General features: G+C 31.3%; 1 protein-coding gene across 1 annotated transcript in view; it reads right to left on the reverse strand.

The window, feature by feature from the left end:
- The window catches only part of LOC129942677 (RYamide receptor), a 99,212-nt gene that overhangs the window by 59,802 nt on the left and 19,120 nt on the right, over positions 1 to 20,290 (reverse strand). The window contains exons 2-4 of the mRNA XM_056051719.1: positions 11,904 to 12,643; positions 5,040 to 5,153; positions 4,782 to 4,980 (exon numbers count right to left, since the gene is read on the reverse strand). Coding sequence (XP_055907694.1) covers positions 4,782 to 4,980; positions 5,040 to 5,153; positions 11,904 to 12,577 — 987 coding nt within the window. The 5' untranslated portion in view covers positions 12,578 to 12,643. The remainder of the gene's footprint in view (positions 1 to 4,781; positions 4,981 to 5,039; positions 5,154 to 11,903; positions 12,644 to 20,290) is intronic.

The following is a 20,290-nucleotide window of genomic DNA, read 5'->3' on the forward strand; positions in this document are numbered from 1 at the left end:
AAAAAAAGTGTGAAGTGCATCGAGAAAAGCATACAATAAGAATCCGTCTCACGGCTATTGTATTTATCTAACCTTTTCAAGTCAATTTCTCAATCTGTAACCTTTTAAATTTTAAAAGTGTCCATTGAACTTTCTAAAAATTAAAAATAAAAATGATGTTTTTTTTGCAAATGCAGAAAATGTCAACTATGTAATTGAAATTTATAATTCAATTCTTAATCTGTATTGATTCCATCCGCACTATTCTCTTTGTAGTATTTTTATATCCTGTTAATCATTGTTACTTTTATATATACATACATTTTCACAGTTTGTATAATAAAAGGGCTTCCAATACTATACTTTTGGGTGGGTGTTTGTTGAAAGTGTTGAATTCCATTAGACTTTCTTAATTTATTTATATTTCACAGTTAACTTAAGTGCTTTTGTAATTCCATTTTGTCAGTTCTAATGATTTTTATTATTCATTTGAATTTATTTTTGGTGACGGGTATAAAATATAAAGTTTACACTTCTCTTCTCCATTATCGATTATAGTGCAAACGAAAATATATGAAAGAAACAATGAAAGTGCTTAATTAAATAGATTCAAATTATAGAAATATATTAAAGATATGTTTTTTTATCTAATGATCATTGGCCAGGGTTAACCTCAACGGATGCGCATATTTAAGTTTAAAACTTTTGTATTTCAGTTTTTTTTTTAACACAAATAAAAACCAACCAAACACCGTTACATTGGTAGACTCTATTCTTAGGTTGGAATAGTTTTTGTATAATTTTCTTCAGATTTTATTGACAATAAACTTAAGAAAGTATTTACAGTCGACTGCCTCTAAGTCGAACTTTCACTGGATCTCATAATAAGTTCGAGTTAGTGGGAGTTTTTAAAAAAAATCGAGTGAAAGAGATTTATATTTTTTTTTTAATATGATATAATATATAACAATCAATAAATACATGAATAAAATAAATAAACAAAAGCTTCTTACTTATATGTCTCGTTTATTTATTACTGCCTCAAAAAAATTATTTAACAAAATTAGTAATTTTTGATTGGTATAACATTTTGTCTGAAATATTCACCCGTTTAAAAAATGACTCTATTTTCAAAAAAATCTTTTGAACCTCAACTGGTGCATCTTCTGTCAATTTAATCACTATTCGCAAAATGTCAGTTACATTTTTGATTGCTTCTTTATCAGCTTCACTGACGTTATAGTTAGCGTCATCAGCATCAACTATTTGTTCCTAAATTGTTCCACTCTCCTGTATTTCTGTAGCTATAATACCTTCCCCTCGAATTACCATTAGCAATAATGTAATCAATTTCAGTTAGCCAGTTCCAGATCATCTCGACTTAATTGTTGTCGTTGGCGTTGGTTTCACATATCATGTGGTTAAGCGGAATATCATCTTCAACGTCCAAAACAATTTTCAATTGTCAAAGGAATTAAATCCTTTAAAAATTGTGTACACAATGTAGTAGTTTTATCTTAGTCCTCTTTTTTGGTTTCGCAGACACTTTAGGCCTTGGTTATCATACGGCGTTTTTTAAAATTTAGGTTAGCATACGGCGAACTACTCATAATTTAAAAACTTCAATTTATATTTGACTTATTTTGGGTGGACAGGACAATTATCGATGAAGAATAATACCTTGCGCTTTGATTGTCCAAACCTTACATCAAGCTTTAAAAACCAACTAGTACAAAGATCTGCTGTCATCCAAGAACGTTGGTTGGCATGTTACTCTCCTTTCACTGTGCATCCCTCAAAAACATATTTTACCAAAGCCAAGGTAAGTGTTGACAATCATTTGTCAAAAAAAAATTCCCGTTTCATTGACATTAAAAATGTCGTCCAGTTATAGTTCTGGGACAACTTTTGAAATCTATTGTTTCCATTCATTGGCTTTATTTTAATGAACAGAAGCACTTTCACCAAAAAAAATTTTGCTAAGGACTCTTATTTTGTTTTACTCATAAAATAATTTTGGGTATTATTATTAAACTAACAGAAAAAAGAGACTGCGATGCGACCCACACTGATAACTTTCCATCCCGTCTGTCGATTTGTCTTCGTTAAAAGGTTTGTTGGTTTTGTGTTTTGTTAAAAAAGTTATCAGTTAAATTAATCTACAAATTTAAAAATTACCAACAATATTTTTCATATGATTAAAGAGGTAGATTTCAAAATCTATTTTGGTTAACGAGATTTGTATTCGAAATTCAATTTTTACCAATTATAGCAGCATTTCTTAAAAGTTTTTATTTCTAGTATAAATAAATACAAAATGGGTGAATGAAATTAATTTGAAGCCAATGTTTTCTATTATTCACGAGATATTGAGAACCGAACATCAATTTTCCAATTTTGCGTACTATTTGTTGTAGATTTTAATTTTTTATGAAAAAAAACTGACACATAGATTTGTATTAAAAAAAATTACTTAATGTTGAAAAAAAATATTTTTCATAAAATAAAATAAATTTAAAGCTTATATATATAAATTTTTGAAAAAATATTTGAGTCGGAAATCAATTTTTACGAACTTTTATTATTATTTTTTGTTAAAAACTGTCAATTATGTTTTTCTCAAAATTTCATCGAATGCTCAAAACAATATTTCTTATAAGATAAAATTAGTTTGAAGCTAATATTTTTAATATTTGAAAAGATAATTGAGTCGAAAAACCTGTTTTTACAAGCCAATGTCTTAAAGTTTTAAAAAGTTATTTGAGTCGAAAATGAATTTTTACTAACTTTTATTAATTTTTTTTATGTTTTTATTTTGTGTAAAAAAAAAAACTTTCATTTCGATGTTTCTCAAAATTTTACCTAATATCAAGAACGTCATTCTTCGTTGCACAATATTGCTTTGGAGATAAAACCATTTCGTTTTCGTAAAATTTTCAAGGTGACAAATTTGTTTTCTTCTTTTTCTTTTTCTTAAAAAAAAAAGTTTAGTGGATTTTTTGCAAAAAATACACTTATTTGGAATTACGTTACAATATATAATATACAATTTTATTCAAGTCTCTAGCGCTTTTGGTTCGTGTGATATTTAGGGCTTACAAAAATGTTCACTGTTTTTAACCTATGGTAAAAAAAAAAACACCCACTCAATTTTCTTGAGAGCTCTTTCTGCATTTTTCTGCACTATTTTCTTTATAAAAACATTTACTTAAAGTCGATATCTCTTCTGGTTCTTGTACTATGGACGACGAAACAAACGTCGCGAACGTACGTACAGACATCATTCAAACAATCTTTTATTTCGACTCTAGTTACCTTGAAACGTGGAGAAATGTAAAGAAAATAAAAGAAATTTTAGCTAAAGTCTTGAGGTATGTTAATTCAACAGGTTAAGTTTATAAGGTATAGACAGAGGTCGCATTGTGAAACCTAGACTTTTATTTTTTTTCGCAATGTGAAGTTACATGATTAATTTGTTAGTTTCAATTTTGAATGAATCCAAATATACTCTTTTAACACCTTTATCACATGTATTGGTAAGTTCACAAACAACGAAAAAGAACTTGAGTTTTTGCTTTCAAATTCAATATCTTTGTATCTCTATTTATTTTTCTCGGAAAGTTAATGATTCCAAAAATTAAACAGAACTTCCTTCTGCAGTCTCGCATAGTTTAGAGAAATCTAATCTAAAAAAAAAACAATTCTTGTAGTTTGTCTTAATCGAAGTTACTGACTGGAATCTATCTTAAGACTGACAAATAGTTTAAAAGTTTATTTTTCTTGTTAAGAGACCGATTTGCTTAGCTAATATAATTTGGTCAGTGTGATTTCCATTTATTTACCAAATTTTCAACAATTTAGTTTATTTGTGCAGGTGGGTGTGGGATGAGAACGATTTTACAAGCATCACATTTTTGTATAAAAATGTATTAAAATAATATGCTACAGTTTCATTCACGTTTAAAAATAAGTTGAATTACCTCAAACATATAGGAAAAATATCATTTATCTTCGATAAACAGAGTTAAACTTTCCTTGGGCTGGACATTTGTTTTCGGTATAAATTGTGTATGAAGTATAAGATGAGTAAAAATCATCTATGTTATACCCTTAAACCGCTCAACCTTAGAAAGGACTTGACACAAAAAATGTTAAGTACCGGGAAACTAACCTACTGAAAGAAATAGTCGATTAGTTCATTGAAATGAACGAGGCCTTTCATCCGATATACTATTTTCCCAATATGTTTTGAACAACTTTTAAATTTATATTGAAAAACAATACAATTTGCATTACCTATAGACAATTCTCTTTCTTTAGACAGCTTATTCGATCCAATTGATTCAGTGTCAGAGCCTGAAAAGGCAGACTTACTAACGAATAGAATGTGCATCAAGCAATTAAAAGGTTCTGCTTTTACATTAGAACTCCATAAGAAGTTCCTCAAAACTTTTACATAACTATAAAAATAGCTCCAAATTCCCCTATCAGCTGATCTTCACCAAGTTTGAGGTAAAGTGATTTTCAGCTTAGTCTATATAAGAGCACGAAATAAAAATAAAATGTCCTTAATATCTGCATTATTAAAATTTTCCATCCATGGTCGTTATTTAAATGCCAAATAATGAAAAAGGTTCATCTTTTTGTATATTCACGGCAAATGATCTTCATTTGGATATTCCTTTATTGCGTTTTATTTTTCACCAAAGGAGAAAACGCTTTTGACTGCTTTACATAGTTCTTATTTCACGAAAATGTTATAAATTTGAAAAAAAAAAAATAACTTTAACAACTAGACTTACCTTTCTTTTCGACCTTGCCATTCTTTGATCCCTTGAATTCTCGGCTTCACCTGGTGGCCGTTTTCCCCAAACCGCTATTGCTATTCTTGTGTATGTGAAAATTAGCACACTCAAAGGTATAACAAACTGTAATGTTAATAACGCTATTGTGTAATAAAAATTTTGATCACTCGATGGCCAATCTTCATGACAAATGTATCTGAATAAAATAATTAGCGCTGATAAAGCTACAAAAAAAAAGTTTAAATTCTTACAAACCTTTCACATTGCACATGCCACATATCAGGTTGAGCTAGTTTAGATACAATTGGAATAGGGAAGGCAGTCATTAAAGCTATCAGCCACACAGCAGCAATTATACATTTAGCATATCTGAAATGACAATATTTTTAGTCAATTTTGAACCAATATAACTAAAGTATATTTTTATATAGTCGAACACGTAATAGGATAATAATAAGTTTCAAATGGAATCCTTTATTTAAGTTTTATTAGCTTTTCTTTTTTAGTTATTTGAAAATTGGTTCAGAACCTTGTATAATATGTCATAAGATTATTGGCCTTTGATGAGATGATATACTTATCAAATCTTTATTGCAGACTTCGCAAATGAATTGTTTTATTTCATAAATGCAGGACACATCGTTATCGTTATTATCTAAAAGGAACTGCGAAATATAATACGCTAATGGGGTTGAAGTTAAAGAGAGAGATAATGTAGCCTTCCCTAATATATGTTTTTTTTCTGACCCCTCTACTTTTGTAGTAAATTTTGGATGGCAATATTTCGTACTTACTCTAACCGCTTATTGCTTTGTTATTAAAGCTAAACAATGGTTCGATTTGACATGCAAAAAGGTTATAAAATAGAATCCAACTGAGAAAAACTAGGACCAACAATTAGGCCAAAAAGTACTGCAATATCCCAAAGTCAGTTTTGGCCTTTCGTGGAAAGCTAACCTTCCTGATAGTGCCATTGCTCCCCCACTTTTCAAACGGGTTATTGATGCTGTGGGACCAAAATTTGTTCGTAGTCTTTTTGCGAAAGTCCTTAAGGAGTTCAAAAAAAAAACATAGATCCGCCGGTCCGAAAAGGTGTTCCCCGCATAAGCTGTTCAAATTATCGACTGATTTCATAAACGTCCCCTCAAAAAAATATTTTGAGGAATATAAGCTTCCCAATGGACGGTAGTACGGCTTTCGTAGCAATAGGTTCATTTTACCTAAGAGCGATAAAATCTTTGCATCTTTTTGGAGAAAGTAAGATTATTGCACTCGATATTTCATAAACCAGTTGATAAAATTTGGCACCTTCCTTTTTTATTGAAAATGGGTGCTTTCGACACCGACGAATCTTCTTCGTTGGATTCGAATTTTTTTGAAGTCTGAAACACACAATATAAATGCGGGCCCCAGGTCTCTATTTTGTCTCCGACCCTCTTCCTAAGTTTTATAAATGATCTCCTTCCCCCAAATTATAATCTAATTATTTTTCCCTGTAGATAGCACACTTGACTTTTCATATTTGTTTCCAGACGCACATCTCTCCTATACTCGGATTTGGAACTGCAACAAAATAAATATAATAAGCTCATTAAATATCGCCCTACACCCCTTTGTTCAATATAAAATAAGAAAGTGTGTGGAATTTAATGCTTCAAATTTATCTGGCTCCCGGTTCTTGGAGTTATACTAAGGATATTGCCCTTCAGATTGCAAGCTGTGCCGTTGGGGTGAGTTTCCGATTACTAACCAAAATAAATTTGTGAAGCACCAACAAGCCTCGGACACGGACGGAATTACTGATGATAAACCAAGCAAACGATATAAGGACAACAAACCTCGAATATATAAGTGGCATGTTCCCTTAATAGACCACGTACAGTTGAGCAACTAGCAGAAACGACAATCCGCATCAAGGTTAAATTTGCCAACAAAAGTCACCAAAAACATTATCTACGAACTCCTAGGCAGAACATATGAGCAGTGTCCTGCCTATGTCATTAAAATTTGCTATCGAAGATTTTAACGCCAAGCTAGGAAAAGAAGACAATCAAGCTGGCACAATAAAGAAATACAGCCCGCATGACACCCCCTCCGACAAGGGATTCAGGCTGATCGATTTCGCTGCGGGCGAGATGTTCTCAATATACACAAGGGGATATGGAAATCTCCTGATCAATCAACTGTTAACGGCACACTACCTAGTTGCAGCCAAGGTACGGTATGGATATCCATATCGAGACCTAATCAACAATTTTTTTTAATTGCAACTGGATAATTCGACAGAACATTGTTTGTAAAAATACTTATAAAACAACGAAAGGCATGAAACATAGCGCTGAAATCAAATTTTGAAAAACCACTTTCAAATCTCTATTTTTTTGGACTAAGAAGGTGATTGAGTAGTAAAGTCCTCTCTGGAGTATCTAAAGTCACCCTCTATTAGACACTAATATTACAGGTTTTCATTTTTTTGCGCTGAGATTTGGACCTAGTGAAAGAAAGGTGAAAAGGTCTAAGGATGCTTTAGAGAAAAACTATTTGAGACATATCTGATTTGAATGGCTACTTCGGCTTTTAGCAATTTTGTAAGCCCCTTTGTCACTTTACTTAAAATGTAAACAGCTGGATGATGAAGAATTTTACTCTAGGAATAGATTTGACAAGGTAACAGTTCCAGTCTTGGTTAAACATTTTAACACCTAAGGCCGAATAACGAATCATAGCATAGTTTTCGCTGGTTTGACAAGTAAACGGTTTTTGGTTAAGTACCATAACACTTGAAAGTAATGTACAAATCGTACTATAGTTTTTCCGAAATTTCAAGTAATTTTATCAGTACAGTACGTGGTTGTATCTATGTACAATTAATTTTATAAGAACAGTGGATATTATGGTCATTGGTCAAGTCTGCAGTTAGGAATCGCAATTAACAAAGTAAAATGCTAAGCATTTAACAATAGGTATAAACCGGAGTAGAATAGTAGAGAATTTTCTTATATATAGTTCTTCCTCCCTTCCTTAAAAAAAGGATTGTTAATAGATGTAAAAACTGTCTTTGGGACGATGATATCCTTCATAGTACAATTTTCAACTTAAAAACCAAAACAAAATTCTTGCAACTTTTAGTTAACATAAAAACAACAATCGCGGACTACTGCTTAGTTTTCGAAGCTATGCCTTTTGTACCTTTGACCTTTCAAAAATTTAGTTTTTCGTATATTTATTTTCGTATTTTTGTCTACAGACCCATAGTTATTATTTTTAAATATTTAAAGTATTATATCAGTTAAAAATAAAAGTATATACACACAAACAATTTAAAAGTGCAAATGCAGTACATTTATTTATAAAAAACAATTTCAATATCTCCCAAGGAAAATATTAATAATTAAAAAATGAACATTTGAAAAAAAAATTAAAATTGTAGAAAACACCTAAAAGTTCCTCTTAAAAAAAATTCTTAACCATTAAGAAGTTGTCATCGAACCTCGGAACTTTACAAGTTTACAATTCTCACTTAACTCTTCTTAGCTTAAATTGTAAGATTTATTTCTAAAGCCGTTTAGGAACTTTGAATAATTGGCTTTAAAAAAATTTTAAAAAAATGGATTCTGTAAATAAATGCAATGAAATGTGTTTACAAGGATATGAGTCAATATATTACAATTTTCACCGTTTTGGTTCTCTATTCTTACAATTTTTTTTTTAATTTAGAATAAACTTAGAATTGAAGATAAATGAAAAATAGCCATGTTTTTTTGATATTCCATATATAGATCAGTGAGAAATTGACAAAAAAACGATATGTACTATTCCAGTTTTTATATTTAAAAGTTGATACAATTGAATATTTGCCAGAATAATTCATCAAAGAGAAATTCAGACCAGGAGTGAAAACGTGAAAGCTGATTTTTGATAGTTGGCTATCAAAATCTAGGAAATACGTCTGTGTAATGTGATAGTCGATTTCAAAGTTTTAACCAAACAATTCGACATGAAATAAAAACTTCAAGAAGGGGGTTTGGTCGTAGACTACTAACATGTGGTGTTGAAGGGAGCTTGAAGCTAGCCTTAATCCTTTATATACCTGAATCGAGTTTAAATGAGCTTGATTCGCCTGGATTCCGGTCGGGAATCGGAGTCGAATCAAAATTCGTGAAGAAAAACATGTGTTTTGTTTTAATCAATTGCACATCGAGCAGGTAGCATATTCTTATATGGTGCTGAACTATTTAGTTCTTTAACATAAATCAAACTTTCTCACTTGCATTTCATGGGAAACATCGAAACACCATTTACATTATAAACTGTCAAACTTAATCATTTTTAAACATAGCAAAACTCAATTATCTTTTCTATGTATCACTTGCAAAATAAGCCCAGTTAGTGCATTTTCACTAACAAAACTAAATAAAATCAACAGTAACAGATTGATTTTTCTCCCTTTCGGAAAACACATGATTCCAAATGCACAACTACACAACGAACACAACCATCGAGATACAAATGCAATATCAATCGAACCAACATTTAAGAACGAAATCACATAAGTTTTATTCGAGACTCGTATAAATGTCAAAAACCCATCCGTAGTAAGATTCTACTTAAACTTTTATCGGTAGTATTCATACTTATTAATCCTACCATACTATTGATAGATTTACTCGCTTTTCAATTAAATAACTTTACTTTTTCATTTTCCCAATATAAGTTTGATAAAATTTCAATTTACTATTCCAGATTCTTCATTCTTTCAAATTTATTTTATATAACTATATACGGTTGGTTAAAAGAATATTGCTTACTTACTTCTTTTCATAAAGATTGAAATTAAACCGCTGAATACATTGATCAAAGTTGATGTCGTTTTTTATGGTCACAGTCTGGTTTGCGTCCTTTCGCTTCGTGTAAGAGAAAGGAATTTGAAATGCATAGTGGTTTTCATTTGAATGGCAAACATCCACGAGACCACATGTTTCATCCCAGAAAGGATACACAGAACTTCAGAGGAAGCGAATAGCATACTGCATTTAATTAAAAGAATGTTTGATTTTTTCTAGGGAATAAATGAACATGGTTCTTTTTGCATCTAGATTAAACAAAAACACTGAGGTCTGTTAGGAAAATAAACACATTATGTCTAAAAATTAACATCGATATATGAACTCGACAAATTGTTATAAGACTAAGTTAAATAAAAAGCAGGAATTTGTTCATAGTTTTTAAAAATTCTATCTCTGAAACAGCGTATGAACAAATAATGGAGACAAACTTTAAAATAAATTGTAGGTTTGGCAGATTTGGTGAGGATGTGAACGCAATTGAACCTATAGAAACGGAAATAAATACGACTTTTGACGGTCCATAACTTACGATGTGCACACAAGATCTTATGGCACTTTTTACACAATGTTTAGAATACCAAAATAAATTAATAAACCAGTTTTCATCTTACTATCTCTCATTCCACGTTTGTTTGCCTTATTTTGCTGGACTTAAAAGTTAATGTACTCGTGATTTGAAGAGGTCTCTTGCGTCAAACTGAACTGATTGATGTTATCTAAAGCCCAAATATTTTAAATAAATATAGTCCAAGAACTGGCAGCAAATTTTGGGAGTGGAGTGATAACAAAAATGTCTTGATGTGATCGTTCAGATATATGCACCATTATATCAAATTCAACCGTCTGGCAGGTTTCTTAGACGTGATGTAGATAACCGTTCGAAAATGAAAATATTTTCCGATTTTGAGGTGGAAATGATAAACACATAAGTGATACATAAAAGAATCAGAGAAAATTCTCTGGTTTCATAAATGTATGTCCAAAACGTTTTGATTGCCACCTTCTGCTTGTCAGGCGCATTTTAATAGTTTTTCAAATGAATTTTTCGTTTTAAGACACTGATAACATTTTTCCTTTGATATTTAACCAAAAGAATGATACGCCAAAAATCTCCTGATTAAAAAAATGTGTGTCCAATACGTTTTGGTTGTCGCGAGTTCTAAAAAGTGGACAGAATACAAAATTTCTGAAGACTTGCAAAAATTGACCACAGAAATAGAACTTTCCAAGGGACGTCCCGATTCTTAGCCCTAAATTTCATGTCCCGCAGAAATAAAAAGAAATCTATGTTACACTCTTCTTTGTGAATTCTTATTGAAAACGAAAATTATAATAAACCATTGAAAATGTCTGCGTAAACGAAAATGATGCTGAAGACGGAAGCGGGTAGAAATGCTGTATTTTTTTGTACATACAGTATTTTGAGATACAGTATTTTGATTCATACAGTATTTCGACCCCAACCCACTGAAGAGACTGAAAGCGAAGTAATTGATAGTGAAGACACGACTTTGAATTCTTCATCAAATGAATCTGATGATTATGAATAAATGTTCAAATCAAGTATTTGATTTTTTTTGAGATTTTTGTATTTATTTGTTTTGTAAAAATTAAAGATACATCCCTTAAGATCGCCTAAGACGTACATTCTAATCAGGAGAGGTGTTCTTATATAGAAAAAAATGTATAACGGTTTTAAGTTGAAAATGTGTTTAAAAAAGCTTAAATGCGTCTGACAAACATAAGGCTGAAAGTAAAACGTCTTGGACACATTTTTTTGTAATCAGGGGATTTTTGTTTAATTTTTGATTTTTTTCAACCACATTTTGTCCATAAAATCTTAAAAATTCCTTTTTTTCAAACGGTTACCCCCCACCATCATCACCATGACTGAAAAACCAGACGGAATTTTGGTTATCACTCCACTCCCAAGATTAGTTGCTGTTTCTAGGTCTAATATCATTTGTGCCTGAAATTGTTTCAATTTCTTGAAAATTGAAATGTATTGTTTGTACTTTTTATTGAAAATGTTTAAAGTTTAAATGCTTTTTTCAAGACTTTCTATTAAATATCCAATAAGAAAAACACTCTCATTTACCCTGTTATTCGTAAACTGATGTGTTTACCCCTAAATTCAATGATAATACAACATTTAGCGTTCAAATAGTGGTTTACTTTGTTTATCATCCAACTAAGAAAAACGTTAATTGATAACTAAACAAAACCTTAAACTTAAACAAATTAATATTAATTTGGGCAAATCGAAAATTACCTTTTAGTTATCCGCGGTCGCAGCGGCCACATGATTGCTATATATCGATCAATACTTATAGCTACGAGAGTATATGCACTCACTAACACAGACACTGCTTGCGAATAATTCACTAAATGACAAAGGACAATTCCAAATGGCCAGTAATTTAAAATCAATATCGAAACAAACGAAAAGGGTACACAAAACATTGACATAAGAATGTCACCAACAGCCAAATTGGCAATGAAAAAGTTCGTCACAGTCCGCATTCTGGGCGTTGATTGCACAATGAAGCAAACCGTTCCGTTGCCTAGAAGTGCAAATATAAAAATGGATATGTAAAGCAGATATACGCAAAACTTGAAGTAGCCACTGGACCAGCCTGATAGGTCATCACTGTCATCATCGTCTATGCTATCACAGGAATAGTTTCCAAAATGTTGTATTTCTCGATCGTATTCGTTGGTTGTGTGATTTTTAAATTTCAACACAACATGATAGCTTTCTTGACTTGTTAAAGGAGATTCATTTTGGCCTTCAGTGTCTTTGGAATAATTTAAATAAAGGAGAGCATTGTAGTATAGTTTAGATTCGATGTTATGGTTTGTAAGTTTTTCTAAACTCGAACTTCCGCCAGTCAGGATATCTTCCATTGTTGTCTTAGGATGGTTATGAATTTTATTCGCATTCATTCATAATAGAAGTTGCATAATATGAAAAAGATGAAGCGAGTGTAAACATTCCTAATGGTGGTCTCTCTGTAAAAAAAAGAAAATTTAGCCTTTAATTCAGAGACGATTAATGTGTAAAAAAAAAAACAAGGAATAACTTGAAATATAAGAAAGCTGGGTTATGCTTTAACTTTCACTAACATTTAAATAAAAAATGCAACACAATTTAGTGCCCTGTTTCTATTCGTGCGAACTCCAGTCGACTTTAGTTTATATTTTAATTAAAGCTGTAACCGATTTAAATAAATCTTTTCAATTTCCTTGTAGTGCAAGACTTCAAAATGCAAACGAGGTGAGTCAGTTATAGCTACAGAAATAGTTGTGCATTCATTTATCATCTTAACTCTAGGTAAAACGTAGACGTTTTCTGTCTGAATTTGTCTATAGACCGTATTTCGATTTTGCCAATACTTTTTTTTCCTACAAATAATTCAATTGGAAAATTTATATTTCATTCTGTTAAACATATTTATATTATATATTATGTTATTTATGATATGTATTTCATTATTATGTCGATTCAAGCAAATACCAAACACACAATACATTTAAAAAGTAGCTTCCCTTCGTGTTCAAGAGACCTCAAAAATTCGAAATAGTCATATAACATTCAAAAAGGATGGAATTTAATTTGATTTTATCGGAATGCTGAAACTGAAATCCTCCCAATTTAATTTTGTTGTGTTTTGATTTTTTTTTCAGTAAAACATTCTGAAAGAGTGATGCCTGAAAACCACGCAAAACGATGCAGAAAAAATATATCGATGGTAGGAAATTCACTCTTTTTATGGAATCAATTTTTTTTATATTTTACCACGTATAGGTAAAGATGTGTTAACTAGAAGGAAGAACGTATACTGATTCGTTTAAAGGTCGTGCTTAACTTAATATATTATTCAATTTATGAAAATTGAACCGAAAATGCGTACACCTGTCTTCATGTAACTTGATTGAAAAGGTGCAAATATCTTTGAACGAATACTTATGTAAGCATGATATGAGAGTAAGCAAATTAACTTAATACACATACCATAACTATACATAAATAAGTTCTATACACTGCCGATAAAATTGGAAGAATAATTTTAAATAAAAAGGCATCATTATTTGTTCCTTTTTTTATTTAAAAAGTACATACATTAAATATTGTTGTTTAAACTCAACAATTTGTGAAAATAATTTAATCAAATACTTTGTTGGTAGTGTTTGAATTTTCTCTGGAAAATGGAATCGTGTTGAAATTTGACATTTATGCCTATTTACCGGTATATTTGTTAACTATTTTAAAGTGAACGCTAAGAAGGTTTTTCTCCAATCGCACAACAAAAAATTTATCAAACTTAATGCATTTGAAATTTCTTGTAACATTTTTATTAATTATAAAAGTCTCGGTATCAATATTTAAAAAGGATGGTTAAATTTTGGGGGCCAATGTTGATTTTGAATTAAACACAAATTATTAAGTAAATTATTGTTATTTCTTTTTACTATGATAAAATTGGTATGGAAAATTAGGTATGGAACAATATATTGTAGATGTGGCCGCCGCCACCTCGGCGGCACACCTCCATATGGACCAAATTGTCGATGACGATGAGGCATAACGAGGTTATATGCCGTTTATTTGTCGAGTTATCTCTTCCTTTAGCTCTTGACTTGTTGCTGATGGCTTATCGACGAACACTTTTTTCTTTCAATAACCCCAGAGAAAGAAATCGGACGATGTCAAATCACATAATCTTGGCGGCCAATAAACATCGGGAAAACGTTAAATAATACGGCCATTGAATTTGTCGCGCAAAACTGAAAAAGTTTTGGTAGATGTGTGGGAAGTCGTCCACATTCAACATATCTTTCAATTCGGGGCCTAAAAAGTTTGTTATCATCACACTATAGCAAACAATATTCACAGTAACAGCCTAGCTGACCTCGTTTTGGGAAAAAAAACACGGGCCAATGATGCCGCCAGCCCTTAAACCTTAACGGAACTTTTTGTGTGTGCTTTTTTTGCCAAATACGGCAATTGTACTTGTGACGAATCCACTGAGATGAAAATGTTCCTCATTACTGAAGTTGTTTTTCTTCGACAATTGAAACTGACATTTCTTGCCACAATTCTGACCATTTACGACGCTTGAAATGGTAAAGTGGCTTTAATTCTTGAGTCGATTTTGAAATACGACTGCCAATCAAAATAAAAACCTACAGTAGAGAAAATAGTTATACTTCTTTTTTAAAGAAACTCGGTCTAAAACAAATTAGCTCACCGCTTTGGTGGGTTAGACAAATTACGAAATTCGTTTCCAAAAATCATGATTTTGCATGTAAGAACTCATTTTCTTTGGAGAATACTCGGAGGCAAAGTTCACAGATAACTTTTGGTTATCTGTTGCCACGTAATTTTGTTGATCGTAGCACCAAATTTGAAAAAAGAGTTTTTAAAAAACACGTTAGTTAATTAATTAAAATTATTAACTTTTTGGCTAGGAGGTAGGTTAGTCCCCACATTTGTCGTGATACACTAAAGTGATACACTGACTTTTCTAAAGCTTTTGACCAATCTTAGCCACGCAATTATTTTATTTAAACTCAAAGCTTTTGGTTTTCCATCATCTTTCTTAGATTGGATCAAATCATACCTTGAAAAGAGGTCCTATCAGGTAAAATTAAGAAATTGTCTTTCAGAACCTTATATTTCACAATCTGGTGTTCCCCAGGGGAGCCATCTTGGCCCTTTTATGTTCACCCTGTCTATTAACGAACATATCGTCAAATCTACGCTCAAGTGAAGTTCTCATGAACATTTTTAAGATTATAAAGTCCACCCATGATCGTATCCTTTTACAAGCCGACATTGATAGTAGTGTATTTGATTATTGTATATCACAGCGGAAATTCTATCTCTCCACATTTGATTTAAGTGTTTATATCTTAGAGTTTACACATCACATTCATTTTATTGTCAATAAGGCAAGTTCTATGCTTGGTTTTATAAAACGATGGGCAAATAAGTTTAATGATCCCTATGTTACTCTTTCTTTGTACAATTGCCATGTTCGTCCTCATCTTGAATATGCATCGCAAGTATGGACTCCCTATTACGAAATTTATAGAAAACGTATTGAATCAATTTAACATAATTTCATTCGCTTTGCCCTAAAAGGTCTTTCTTGGGAAGATCCTAATGATCTGCCTCCCCATGAACATCGTATTCAACTTCTTCAATTGCAGCTTCGTCTTGAAATTGATGCACCTTATTTGCTAGCTTGTGTACATTTGAATTACCGAAACGGAACTCATCACCAACGTTCATTTTGATTTTATAGAACTTATAGAATAGTGCTTCACTATCGTAAATGTCTTAATTTTATTTTTTGTTGTTCTGGATTTATTCATGTTAAATGTTAATTATGTTTTGTATTTTGTGCGTGTGTTAGGCTTTAATTGTATCATTCTCTTAGTAACTACCAACACATGCACTTATGATGAGCCTCTCATCGTAGTTTGAAGCTGGCTATAAGCTACTACTTTCTTAAATTCTGAAGTGTAAAAAGTGATACTTTTTGCATTTTATTTAGTATTTTTCCAATTTAAAATAAAAATCAATATGTGTATTGTGTACTTTAACAAACAAATATTCTGGGAAGACCAAATATTCATAACTTAAATCGGTTAAATTGAAATTAAATCCTTCACATTTATCTGCACAACCAACAAATACATAGCAACGTTATAAGCAACAACCCTTATGCTTTTTACTCTCTAAGGATTTCTGTCTACACATTTTTATTTAAAATTCTTTCATGGACAACTCCACTATGCAGTCAGTTTATGTCATAAAAAATTAGCATAACGACGGAACGCATTGCATAAAAGATGATTGTCAGTGTTCTCTTTCTTGTCAAATGGGTCTCATTTTATTCGTTGCACAAAGGTACATAATTTAATTGTTAAAATTGCATTTTAAAAAAATTTAATAATAATTGAAGAACACATCAAAATGGAACTATGGTATTACAATAAAAATCTTTAAAGTTAAATATTGAAATGCCAAATCCTAGAAACTCTTGTAAAATATAAGTTTCACCTCAAAATGAGATATACATATTAAGCGGAAAATGTGTACATGGATACCCTCCTCTTGTAGTTGTAGACATTGTGCAAAAAGTCTTATACAATCTAGTGACTTTTTCGTTTCTATAGCTTCAATTGTGTTAACATCCTTACCACAACTAACAAGCATAACATTTACTAAAATGTATGTTTAAAACATTTTTTCATACACTCAACCACTTTGGAGGTTAAGGGACAGGAAAGTTCGCTTCGCTCAGTATTTTTTTAAATTAATAATGAATATAATATAATTCATATAAAAACGGAACAATTTGTTGTTAAAATGTGAAATGTGTTACCTTGTTTTCTAATACAGACCATGTTTAATTAGAGTTTTGGAGCCAACGACAACCATGTTATCACTAGCTTTAAATTCTTGATTTTAATTTATGTTTTGTAAATGTAAGAATAGATATGATTCAGGCTGTACAAACTCTATTCGTGGGGTTTTAAAACATTTCCAAAACATTCTTTTTAGATAAAAAAAAGGTTTCTAGACTAATGGAAACTTGTCAGTTAAAAAGCATACAAACAGTAAGAAGCTTATACACCTTTCAAAGAAGAATTTTTTTTTAAATTAACTATTATTTCTTCACCACCTATTTGTTGAAACGTTTGATACACTGTTATATCTTCGTAGGCGGAAAACATAGCGAACAATATTCTTAAAAGCATCATTAAGTTTTCGTTTACTATCATAACTACAGTTGCAATATAATTCACAATCATTTATAGAATTTGGTATTAAGAAAGTCTTGGCAAGCAACATTCCTGTCTTTACTAGTGTAAAACACTGGGTTACCCACAAAGTACAAAATACACTTTGCCTATAACTCTATTGATACGGTTGTCCCATGTGAGAGAGCGGTTAAAGTTAACGCCGAGATTTTAAGCAGTTTCTGGATATTCAATAGGCGCGTTACTTAACAAAATTGAGGGAAAATAAAGCCTAAGAATCTTTTAGAAATCATAACGCATTTTCAGATTTTAGGGTTCAAGAAAAAACCAGTGTAGTAAAATCAGACCAGGCCAGGCCAGACCAAGATACTCAATGATACCAAAATGACAATTGAAGTAAAGTTTAAAGGTGACGAAGAGAAGAGTTTTTGATCAAACTTGAAATATCATTTACATAGATACAATATTGTAAAGGACCCAATATCGACCCTTGAGGAATACCAGACGAAGTTAGTTAAGAACTAGGCAAACAGTCGCCAATTTTAACTGCTTGTTAGCAAGACTCAAAGAAAGTTACATCGCCCTTATCCAGCGTTTGACTTATTTCTTCAGTCACGCAAAGGATTTTTGTTGTATATCTATACTTTTTCCGGAAATCAGATTGTTTTGGAATGAGCAAAGAGTTTGCTGTAAGATAAGCGCTGATTTGTATCTGCAAAATTCTTTCACAGACTTTCGATAAATAGGGTAAAGCTGATATAGGGGTATTTTCAGTTCCTTTAACATTTTAGAAGTACTATGATTTTTGCTATCTTCCAATGTTCCAAAAAAAACTCCAGCCTTCAAAATAGTATTAAAATGTATGGAATCAAAATTGCCAAAATCATTTTGGAAAATTTAGGGTTAGTATTGTCCAGAACCACAGCACTTGAATTCACAGAAAGTAGATTTTCGACAAACTGTCCATTAGTTCTGGAAAAAACTTAAAAACAAAATAACAATTTTTGGGGGGGGGGGGGGGGGTATCGTACCTTTCTGTAGCAATACAAATAATTGTTTTTTATTGAAAGAAGTCAAGTTAAGAAAAAAAATATTGAGAAAATTTAATAAAAATCTATCTGTTCGTTTTTGATAAAATTTGATTGTTCGTTTTTTGACACTAAACATTTAAATGAGGAATACTGTTATTTTATGTCTTAAAACGAATGAAAAAACCTTTATTTCCATGTTTAAACTCAATTAACCAAATGGTTTGGACCGTAGGGGCGAGGATAGCCAGACTTCGACTTCTCTACCATCCGTGTTTGATTAAAATCTCGAGTTGGAAAATTATAACTAATGCTTTACTTGCCATATAATTCCTTTATGTCGAAAGTAAATATTTTATATAAAATAAATGCCTGTTATTTCTGTTATGAAATTTCAATTGTATTGATCAAGCTCTCATCGTACCTGAAAATTGTCATATTGGCGCCTTCTATTCATAGAATCAAAATACATTTATTTCTTTAGTACGGTAAAACAATTAAAAAACCTATAAGCATTTAATTTAAAAAATTATCCATTCAATATCTCATATTTATTGTTTGTTTAATCACAATGAAACAACTGCAACCTTCCTAGAGTGAGTTGTGTGTTTTACCACTTAAGAATTTAACGAACATAACTTATGGTGGTATAGAACCTACTCTGTTCAATTTGAATTTGCAGTACCTACTGGCCTTATCGACGAGAGTTTTAAAACACATAGGTGTCTTGTGATAGAGTGGCACTCAACTTAAAAAATTGTTTCTGAAATAAACAAAAACTTAACCGATGAATTGTTTTTATAATATTTCGGGAACACCGCTTTTCAAAAACCTCATATACGAGTGCATAATATATCAGAGATAGCTGTTTTTACCAATAAAGGCAATAAATAAATTGGAATCATTGAAATTGAACATCTCAATATTTTCGTTATTTGCATCAAAAAATACCTCTTGTGCAACGATCACATACGAGATGTCGCCGAAATCACCTCAAGACTTTAAGGTTTGCTCAGACGATGCAATGTCTCCAATTTTGATCTCAATTTTTTAAATACTGTATGTGTCGTGTCCCATATATGTACATATTTTATATTAATGCTCCAATAGCTTAAGCTTCTTGGACAGAATTCAACAAAGAGGTTTAAAAATGCTTAGTGACAATAACATCAGTAACTGAATTACATATGTCACTCGAACATCATCATAAAATTACTTGTTTCACCCTTTTTTGCCTTTATTTTAAGGGACTATACAAATAAACTAAACTCCTCCCCTTAACAGTTCAACCGCAATACTTCTAGGAATACCTATCAGTTCATCGTTTGTATTATATTTATGTCTTAATTCGCTCGTATTATAAAGTACTACGCGAATGTGGAATGCCTAACCACAGTCCCACACTCGGTTTTTCCCTATCATTAAAATGTTCAAGAATTCAAAACCAATGTACACCGACATCTCTTTTAAAACCTGTTTGCCAATTGCTCAAACTATGTCTCTGTTGTTTTAACGTTAATCAAAACCCTTTAAGTATGTGCTTATTATGAAAACAAATATTTAAAATAAATATGCGTATAAGGAACATCCCCCAAGAGTAAGTCTATATACGCCCCTGATCATGATGAATGAAAATAACAAATTACTTTTTTAATAGCGTTTTTCTCATTATTGTGTTGTTCTCTTTTTTCTTTTGCTTTTTGTAGCACAAAACCACAAAATTCCAAAGTTGAAAGAAAGAATCTGTTCCGTTTGTGGTTAATCACAAGCTGGTTGAACTGTTACTTCCAGATTCTTTTCTCAACATCTATAAGAGCAACTTCAGCTATGCTACGACTACGATGACAAGATTTAC

The sequence above is a fragment of the Eupeodes corollae genome, chromosome 1 (assembly GCF_945859685.1).
Source record: "Eupeodes corollae chromosome 1, idEupCoro1.1, whole genome shotgun sequence".
NCBI lineage: Eukaryota > Metazoa > Arthropoda > Insecta > Diptera > Syrphidae > Eupeodes > Eupeodes corollae.